The 9,963-nt window shown below is 35.5% G+C and overlaps 1 protein-coding gene across 11 annotated transcripts in view; it reads left to right on the forward strand.

Moving 5' to 3' along the window:
• The window catches only part of LOC123529976 (FERM domain-containing protein 4A-like), a 184,167-nt gene extending 174,204 nt beyond the window's left edge, over positions 1–9,963 (forward strand). For all 11 annotated transcript variants that reach the window (XM_045310634.2, XM_045310635.2, XM_045310624.2 and 8 more), the window contains 5 exons: positions 11–78; positions 545–651; positions 1,710–3,377; positions 7,738–7,921; positions 8,324–9,963. In XM_045310634.2, coding sequence (XP_045166569.2) covers positions 11–78; positions 545–651; positions 1,710–3,377; positions 7,738–7,918 — 2,024 coding nt within the window. In that variant the 3' untranslated portion in view covers positions 7,919–7,921; positions 8,324–9,963. The remainder of the gene's footprint in view (positions 1–10; positions 79–544; positions 652–1,709; positions 3,378–7,737; positions 7,922–8,323) is intronic.

Raw genomic sequence — 9,963 nt, forward strand, 5'->3', positions numbered from 1 at the left:
TCAATTTCAGATTCTGATGTGGTCTCTCCAGCTCAGTCCCCATTGGTACCTAGAGGGCCGCGTAGTAATTATAAACAGGTTAGTTAATTGTTCAGGGTTTTGTCATGTTCTGTTGGAGAGACTTAAAGATATCTCTAATCTGAAGTAAGGGGCATTTGTGACTTAGTAGATAAGGGAATGAATTTAAATAACTTTTTCCTCAGGCCTGAAGGAACTTGATGTAGAATTCTTTTATGTGTGGAAGCCACCCAGCTAGTTATCATGCCAGGTCTCAAAGCCAGCATTTGATAAGTTGTTTTCTGAGCACAAATTTGAAATTGACCAATGGCAAGGCTGTATTTTGAGACATGTCTCCAAAGTTTTATAACGTTTGGACCATGGTCTTCTCTTCTATTGCTGATACATACTTTGTAGGGGACATACTAGTTGAAATTTTTCAGTGACGAGTAAGCAAGAGTACATTCAAGCTAAGATTTTGTGCATTTTCATATAGAATTGTTCTAACATCTTATTAAATCAGGGGATACTGATGTTACAATTTCAGCATGAAGGTCGACTGGATCCTCTCCTGCACAGATCAAACACGGCCCCAAAAAACTTTCCAGTGGAACGGGAAATTGCATCTATGACACTTCCGCCAACACATAGCAGGTATATATACAGGGGAAAAATGAGACTATGAAATGGTAATTAAGTACGTAATCACCATATTTCTATCTTGAACCTCAAAAGAAGTTTGTATCATCCATAGTATGAATCGCAGTATGTGTACAGTTACTGTACAAACATACACGTTACATAATATGCTTCATCAGCTTGCTGCAGAAGAAAATTGTTTTGTGTACTGATTTCTTAACACTTGCTTATACATAAATTCTAATTAAAGTTTACATTAAAAAAGTATTTTATAACTAGAAATGAGTTTCTGTTCTTGCATTCTGTTTTCTTCACATTTATGCAAAGATATAACATGTTCTTACTTTCCAGGTTTGTGTAACTGCATTCTAATTTACTGTGAAAATCTTTATTTGAGTCGTGCCATGGGAAAACCAACATAGTGGGTTTGTGACCAGCATGGATCCAGACCAGCCTGCGCATCCGCGCAGTCTGGTCAGGATCCATGCTGTTCGCTTTCAAAGCCTATAGCAATAAGAGAAACCGTTAGCGAACAGCATGGATCCTGACCAGACTGTGCGGATGTGCAGGCTGGTCTGGAGCCATGCTGGTCGCAAACCCACTATGTTGGTTTTCCCATGGCACGGCTCATTTGATATTATTCTTCGGGAACCTATTTTCATTGATTTTGTTGTTACATTGAGCCATGAAATCAGATCTGAAAGAAAAAAAACACTATTTGGGTTGATTTCCTGTATATCTTAATCATTGAATGTTGAAATTGCTGAAAAACAACTGTTTCAGCAGAAACCAGGACATTTTATGCCAACAGGAAAAGATGATTTAACAGTGACTAAGTGGTAGAGATAAAAAATTCAATATTTAAGAAACAAGGTATATAATTCAAGGATTGCAGGAAAAAATGAAAATAACATGAATTGTCCTGGGTGTTACTGAAGCTTGTGTTATAGATAATCTAAACCTAATCTAAGCTTTCATGTTTCACATGTACAATATAAGTGTATGCTTGTGCTTAAGATAGTAATTGGTGTGTTTAGACTAATTATTATTTAACAACATTTGTTTACTTTCAGTCCTACTCTGGATGAAGTTTACAAGCCAAATTCTGTGTACTCCACTCAGTATCGCAACCAGACATACCCTACTCTTGCCAGTCGTAGCCAGTCACAGACAGGTTCACAAAATGACTATGAAAACAAGTCTGGCAGCCAAGGTCACCTTGACAGTGGTCACCTTGACAACAAGTCTGGTGGTCAAAGTCGTCTGGAAGCTGGCCAAGGTCGATTAGAAGGTAGCCAGGATAGTGGGTTTAGCTCAACAAACAATATGTATAATGTGAATTCTAGACGAACGTCACGATATGAAAGTAACCATGATTTAAATACACCTAGTGAATCTCACTATGAAACTTTAGATAATGTGTTTGATAACAGATTACAGTTGCAGTCAAAACTTGGGGGGTTAGAAAATGCTTACAATCAGACACAAAAAAGCTACGGTAGTTTAGAACGGAACTTGAAAAAACGTCAAAATCGTGAATATGAACGGAAACTTAGTGACACTGATACTAACAGTGAAATTTCAAGTAATACACCTTCAAGGTTTGGGAAAAGGACATCAAGATCTGAATATGATCTGTCTTCTAAAGGGAATGAACAGCCTGTGGTAAATACAGAGAATGACTTTCCATTGTCTAGTAGGTCAAGGAATTACGTGGTGAATTCTCCCACTCAAAATTATCCAAGTAGAAGTGATAGGTATAACAATGAGAGACTTGATTCAGTGTCAAGTCATCGTATGATTGAGGTACCAATCCATCATGAATCTAGCCAGAGACAAGATAGGAATTTAGATTTAAATTCACAGTCACGAGCTGCATGGCAGGACTCTGCATCCACGGAACCTTCTCCAATAATACAGAGTCCAACAAAAAGAACGTTTAATGAACTTTATACAGGGAGTGGTGGTGGTGATACACCACAAGGCCAGTGTTACAGTCCTAGGGGCTATGAAGGGGCTAGAGCCAATACTCATTCAAAACCTCCTCATTCGGAACATAAAGTTAGTGTTAATGTAATTGACTCGCCTCATGGTGTCCCACAGGCAACCTCAAGTAAAATTGTAACAATAAAAATGTCACCTCATGTAGAGGTGTCTAAACCATTTGAAATGAAAGACTTCTATAAATATAGTGAAAAGTTACGCAGGCAGAGATTAGTTGAACAATACCATAATGCTCTGGTTGGATCAAGAGCAAGTAGTCCGTCACAGCACTCATCAGAAGGTGATACTCATCATTCCACATCATCATATCATCATCCACAGGGTTCTCAGTATGGACAATCAACATCAGGTCAAGTACACCCAGCATACAGGGGAACCAGCACAAGTTCTGCATCTCCATATGGTTCCCCTGTGTCATCACGTCACATGACTGGTAATCATCCATACACATCTCAGTCTAATGCTTCACAAGATCATATGGGTTATGGAAATTCTAGAGCTAATTCCGTTTCCTCAACGTCTTCATCAACGACAACTTATGGAGTTAGCACATCAACGTCGCGTGTTCAATATACTGTACAAACACAGGGTGGCCGTGTTTTGTATAAAGCACAGCATCAGTCTAGTAAACAAACACATTACCAACCACCTACATCCATGAAATGTGAACCAGTCAGGAGTTCTCGAGATATACGGAGGGGTAGTCAAGAAGCACCTGCAACACCAACCAGCTCAAGGTGAGAGGTCAACAAGTGCAGCTGCAACAGACGTGACCTTGTGACAGTATTTGACCTTGAACTTAATAGAATAAATGTTTCATTGGTTGAATTTATTTCAAATGATGTGCTGATGATGTGTAATGTGCTAATGAACTAGATGAGATAACAATTGTAATTTGGGCTTTCTAATTGTACATGTACACCAAGTATAAGTGTGCTTAACCTAAAGACTTTCAAGAATGGAATATCCTGTATTTATGAGGAAAATAACATCATTGTTTCAAGCTCTTGGCAGAATTGTTCATGTATCATTGCTGGCTTCAGAAAACTAAGACAAATTTTAAAAGAAAAAAATACAGTTGATGTAAAAATGTAATCATATTTGTGAGTTTGTTTTCGTTTGCTGCATCAGTTTTGCTTTTAAATTCTTTGTGCACAAACTGCTTCTGTTTGCCGTGCTTTGCTTTTCTGTGCTTTTTATTTCTTAGCTATTTAAACATAAAAAAATCAACACTCTGTAATACTAGGCATTGCCTTGTTGCATAATGCTTCTTTGAAATGTCTACTCAAATTATTGTTTTAACAATATTGGCTGAACAGTGTGGCTATCTCTGTGGTATTTGTCAGTGTGTATGCTAGACATTCAAGTTCTAAAGTCTCACATTCATGTGCTCTTAAATGGAAGTCGTAACAGGCTGTTTTGTAGAGTTCATCCTATACTTTAAAGCAGAAATTGGGAAGTAATTCATGTGTTCAATAAAAGGGCTGTGGCAGGTAACAAATCTTTCCTTCACATATGGCTTCTTACTTTGTTTGGTGCATGTTAGAAAGATAGTATCAATGCATCTTGAATAAATCCTCTGTAGTCATTCTGCTTGTAGTGAGATTTCAGAAAAGTTTTGGATGAAACAGCTCTTTATTTCATCACGCTGGCATGATTGTCTATGAAACAAAATAATTAAATCTCTATGCTGAAGATACGTGATTTATATCGAGTCCTTCAAAATCGCTTGCAGACAAAAAGATGTGCATGGAATTCTCTTGCTTTAATAGTTTGCAGATTATTTGGTCTCATAGCAAAAAGATATTGACATTCTGCTTTGTGGTGACTGGGTTAAAGTCCTTAATTTGGATGTGGCATGAGTGCATGCTAACAGTTTGTAACAGCAGTTTTTATTGGATAATAGCACATTAGCTGTACTAACATCACATCATTTTGACCAATGAAAACATTTGTTTCATATGTGTCACAATAAACACAAGGCACGTTTGTTGCATGTTGTCATTATTTTAATTTTAGCTATTTTCTATTGCCTTTCAATGTTTAAGTTTTAAATATGAGTGAAGATATACTATTTTTAAGCCCAGAGTAGGCACTTTTATTTCATCCACTACTGTAAGCATATTTAAATTCATGCAGTTCTTGCAAGTTTAGTGCCAACAAGTTTGTGATCTATGTTGAGTTTAATTTAGAAAAAGCAGGAAAAATTTATAACTAAATGTAACAGCTGTCCTAGTTTAAATGTCTATTTTTCCTTTTACTAAAACAATTATTTGATTCCTTACCGACTAAATAGCAATTTTTAACCACATTCGTCTTTCCCTACTGTATTAACAGAGCCAGGAATAATATATTTAAAAAACTTTGGGCAACACTGAATTGAATATGTTTACAGTTTGATTTGTCTTCAGCTGGCAATATACAAAGTTTTACCAAATTTTAGTTCCTGTTGAAACGCCTAATTCAGTTCCATTAATTTTGTTCCTTTAGATATTTAACAGAGGAAGAATCTGAAAACCAAGAAAATTTGGTGTTTATTAACCTAGGCTTTTTATGTAATTTGTTCATTTGTAAATCATTAAATGTAATGTTTTCTTTTTCTTTAAAAGTTGTGTAATGTTTTTTTTTGTTTTGTTGAAAGTTAGTCATATACATATATATACTTTCATTCCAAACTTACAGTAATTGTATGTTTGTACTTTACCTAAAATTGCAATAAATAGATTGTGCATAAACTTGTATAAAATGTTCCGTCTGTTGTCTTATGTTAGAAGGCCAGTCCACAAGCCCACCTGCTTAGCGCAGTAGGGAGATCTACAGATAGCGGGGTCGTGAATTCCATCCCTGGGCGGGGCATATGTTCTCCATGACGATTTGATAAAAGACATTGTGTCTGAAATAATTTGTCCTCTACCTCTGATAATTCATGTGGGGAAGTTGGCTGTTATTTGCCGAGAACAGGTTTGTACTGGTACAGAATCCAGAAACACTGGTTAGGTTAACTGGCCAGCGTTACATAACTGAAATTCTGCTGAAAAACAGCGTTTAACCCAAGGCACACATAATAAAGTATTATTATCTCTGTGTGTGTTTGTTGAAGCCTTCCCTGTAAAACAGCTGTACAAGAAACAATGCTTTGTTTTATTTAGAATAAATAAAGCCAGTTTGAGGACATTTAGTTGTTATATTGAACTGATGGCAGGGAAGGAGAATTCATTTGTATTTTGCACATTAAGGCTAAAAATAAGGGAATTGGGTGGTTGAACATTGGTTCAAGCAGTAAATTTGGTCACTGATGGGATTAAGGAAAATATTGACTTTCATAGCATCTCTAACTCTGATGTTATGTTAGGAAAATAGATTCATAGGTTCCTAAATTGGAATTGAAAACCAATGTTTGCAGCATTTTATTGTGTAAAATAACATGCTTCATATAGAAATAAGTTTTTAGCTCATCTGATTTTTTGAAAAAAAAATGATGAGTTATTGTCATCACTTGAGCGGTTGTCGGCGTCGGCGTCTGTGTCGGTGTTGCCTGGTTAAGTTTTATGTTTAGGTCAGCTTTTCTCCTAAACTATCAAAGCTATTGCTTTGAAACTTGGAATACTTGTTCACCATCATAAGCTGACCCTGTATAGCAAGAAACATAACTCCATCTTGCTTTTTGCAAGATTTATGGCCCCTTTTGTACTTAGAAAATATCAGATTTCTTGGTTAAGTTTTATGTTTAGGTCAACTTTTCTCCTAAACTATCAAAGCTATTGCTTTGAAACTTGGAATACTTGTTTACCATCATAAGCAGACCCTGTACATCAAGAAACTTAACTCCATCTTGCTTTTTGCAAGATTTATTGCCCCTTTTGGACTTAGAAAATCAGTTTTCTTGGTTAAGTTTTATGTTTAGGTCAGCTTTTATCCTAAACTATCAAAGCTATTGCTTTAAAACTTGCAACACTTGTTCACCATCATAAGCTGACCCTGTACAGCAAGAAACATAACTCCATCCTGCTTTTTGCAAGATTTATGGCCCCTTTTGGACTTAGAAAATATCCGATTTCTTGGTTAAGTTTTATGTTAAGGTGAACTTTTTCTCTTAAACTATCAAAGCTATTGCTTTGAAACTTGCAACACTTGTTCACCATCATAAGCTGACCCTGTACAGCAAGCAACATAACTCCATCCTGCTTTTTGCAATAATTATTGCCCCTTTTGGACTTAGAAAATCATTTTCTTGGTTGAGTATTATGTTTAAGTATACTTTTCTCATAAACTATCAAAGCTATTGCTTTAAAACTTGCAACAGTTTTTCACCATCATAAGTAGACACTGTACATCAAGAAACATAACTCTGTCCTGCTTTTTGCAAGAATGATGGCCCTTTTTAGACTTAGAAAATCATGGGTAGGACAATAGTTCTATTATACAAAAAAAATCAGATGAGCGTCAGCACCCGCAAGGCGGTGCTCTTGTTCATTTAAACCTCAACCTGCCCGCTTAGCTCAATAGGGAGAGTGCCGATCTATGGACGGCTGGGTTGTGCGATCCTTGGGCGGGCGGTATGTTCTCCATGACTATTTGATGAAAGACATTGTGTCTGAAATCATTCGTCCTCCACCTCTGATTCATGTAGGGAAGTTGGGGGAGGACAGGTTTGTACTGGTACAGAATCCAGGAACACTGGTTAGGTTAACTGCCCGCCATTACAAAACTGGAATACTGTTGAAAAATGGCATTTAACAAACATTTAAACCTCACTATTTCCTCCTATTGTTATACAAATACTTCCATATTGTTTTACTCTATAATATGAATGGTTGTTAATCTTGATGAAAATAATCAAAGCTATATCTTCTACTGCTGGTACACTGCATTAGGTAAGTTGTCGAGTCTATAGCTTCTCTTGATCATTTATTATTTCTGTTTTTATTTAGAGCAAAATAACAGCCTTTATGATAGAGATGTAATGGCTGTGGTTTAAGTTAAATGATGCAGAGTCTTATTTGCTGCTGTAGTAAATTTGCAGTTTTAATGTTAGATAATATATGAATTGTCTGTTGTATGGATTAATGTATTTTTTTTTTATTATAAAAATTACAGAAATGCACAACGTGGTATCCATCATCAACGGCAGTATTCAACCCCAGAAAGAACTGTAGCATCCCCATTGAATATGAGCAATTTTCACTTGTCCCCGGCTGGCAGCTTATCAAAGGCTTTCAGTAATGAGATGCTGGAATGGTTTGATGGAGAGGGGAACCATGCTCCAACCTCCGTTTGACAGGTAATTATATTGTTCAGTTTTCATATACAGCTGATATAAAGACGTCAAGTTAATGAGCTGTACTGGTATTTAATTTTCAAAATAGCTTAAAAAGGTACAGTGCAACTACATGTTCTGAAAATTATTATAATTTTAGGTATCCATTTGGGTTAGTCCAAACCTGTAAATACTAGAATTAGTATTTAGATCAGTGATCTTTTAACGAGATATATACATTTAGGATGTAAAAACTTCAAGATTTCTGCATAGCCTTTGTTGTTAGACTGCAAGCATTTGTAATAACCCCTCAAAAACATGTAACAAACATTGATAAATGGTGATTTTAACAATAATTGTGTAGCAATCTTGAAAGGAGTTGAATATTTGGGATATACTTACACTGATCCTTTTTTCAAATTTCAGGTACAGACAAGTTGTATTGGATAGAACAGTCAAGTAATTGAAATACTAGTCCATTTGTTAGCCAGACAGTGCACAGCATGCCAGGCAGAAGATGTGACTCCCAGTCTATACTTTTAATTGATTTTAAATAAGATTGTTATTGTATGCAGAAAAACTAGCTGTTTTACCTATGTACACAGTCAGTGGATATGAAATTATATAATTTTAACAAACCTGTATGTTGTTATACAAAAGTTTAAATTGTTTAACTGATATTTATATTTAAAAATTCAAAAATTGATTAAAAGTAATTGAAGTTGAATGAATAGATTTTCTGCGGGAAGGTCTGAATAAATCGTGAAAGAATGTCAGATAAATGATCTTTGAGACATATATATTGCTGTTAGCAGTTGTTGAAGATATTTCAAGATTGAAATATTATATGAGACTTTGCTCTAAATTGAAAATTACAGAACTGCATACTTAATATGTATTTCCACACAATTATTAAAAACAGTCTTTTTAGCTCACCTGAGCACCAAGCGCTCATGGTGAGCTTTTAGGATCGTCAGTTTGTCTGTTGTGCACAGTTTCTTCAAAGAACTCTTAAACCACCAAATCAGTTTCATCCTAACTTCACAGGAATATTCCTTGGTTAGTTTTTCAGGTTCCCTCAAATCTAGGTCATCCATGCAAAGTTCTCATTGCCATGACAGTCGAAAGGAAAACTTGAGAAATCTACTCAGAAACTGCTGGCCAGATTTTGAAACCATTTCACAGAAATGTTCCTTGGGTGACTATCCATACCAAATGCCTTCAGATCATTTTGTTTTGTAAAAAAAACATGGCCACCAGGGGGCGGGCTAGTTAAACCTTTATGGCTATATGGAAAACTGTACAAATCTTCTTCAGGTAGTAGTTTCAAGAAAAGTCCATATTTTGGATGTTGCTATTTTGATCTGTTAATAGGCGAAAAAATATGGCTGTCTGGGGACCAGGCTAGTTTTCACTATACATGTGGCTGAAAACCTAACAAATCCTGTCCTATTAAACTGCTGACCAGATATTTTCAAAGCCCCCACCCACTACCTGCCAGTAATAAGTGAAAAGTCTTGTCAGAAAGCATTAGCTCTATTTAAAAGCAATTTCCTCATATTGTCCTTGGATGATCCTTTACCAAAACTTCAAGCAAGTTGTGAAACTCAGATGCGCAGTGTAGGGCCCTCATGGCCCTCTGGTACTTTGAATAATTCCTTTTTGTATGAAAATAAAAAAATTGCTTGATGTTGCAAGTTATTTTTAATTCTCAAAAACATAGGTAACAGGATTTTAATGTCTAATTTTAACATTTGATATATAATATAACCCAGTTTAGTTAATTTTAAACATTTTGGCCTGTTGAAAGGTATTGCTTTTAGCCTTTAAAGCTCAGAAACTGTTGTTTTATTACTTAAAACCAGGCAATTTATTTCATATCAGCAATATTCCTTTGTTAACTCACTATAAAATAAATTCTCAAAATTCTCTATATAAACAAGAGTAGAGTGTTTTGATATTTCACAGTGTGCAATTGATTTTATAAAATGTATTTCATTGAAATTAGCTTCTTTAACAATAATTATATGCAAAATTGAATGAAAATTAAAATAATAAAAAATGAA

The sequence above is a fragment of the Mercenaria mercenaria genome, chromosome 13, assembly GCF_021730395.1.
Source record: "Mercenaria mercenaria strain notata chromosome 13, MADL_Memer_1, whole genome shotgun sequence".
NCBI classification, from domain to species: domain Eukaryota; kingdom Metazoa; phylum Mollusca; class Bivalvia; order Venerida; family Veneridae; genus Mercenaria; species Mercenaria mercenaria.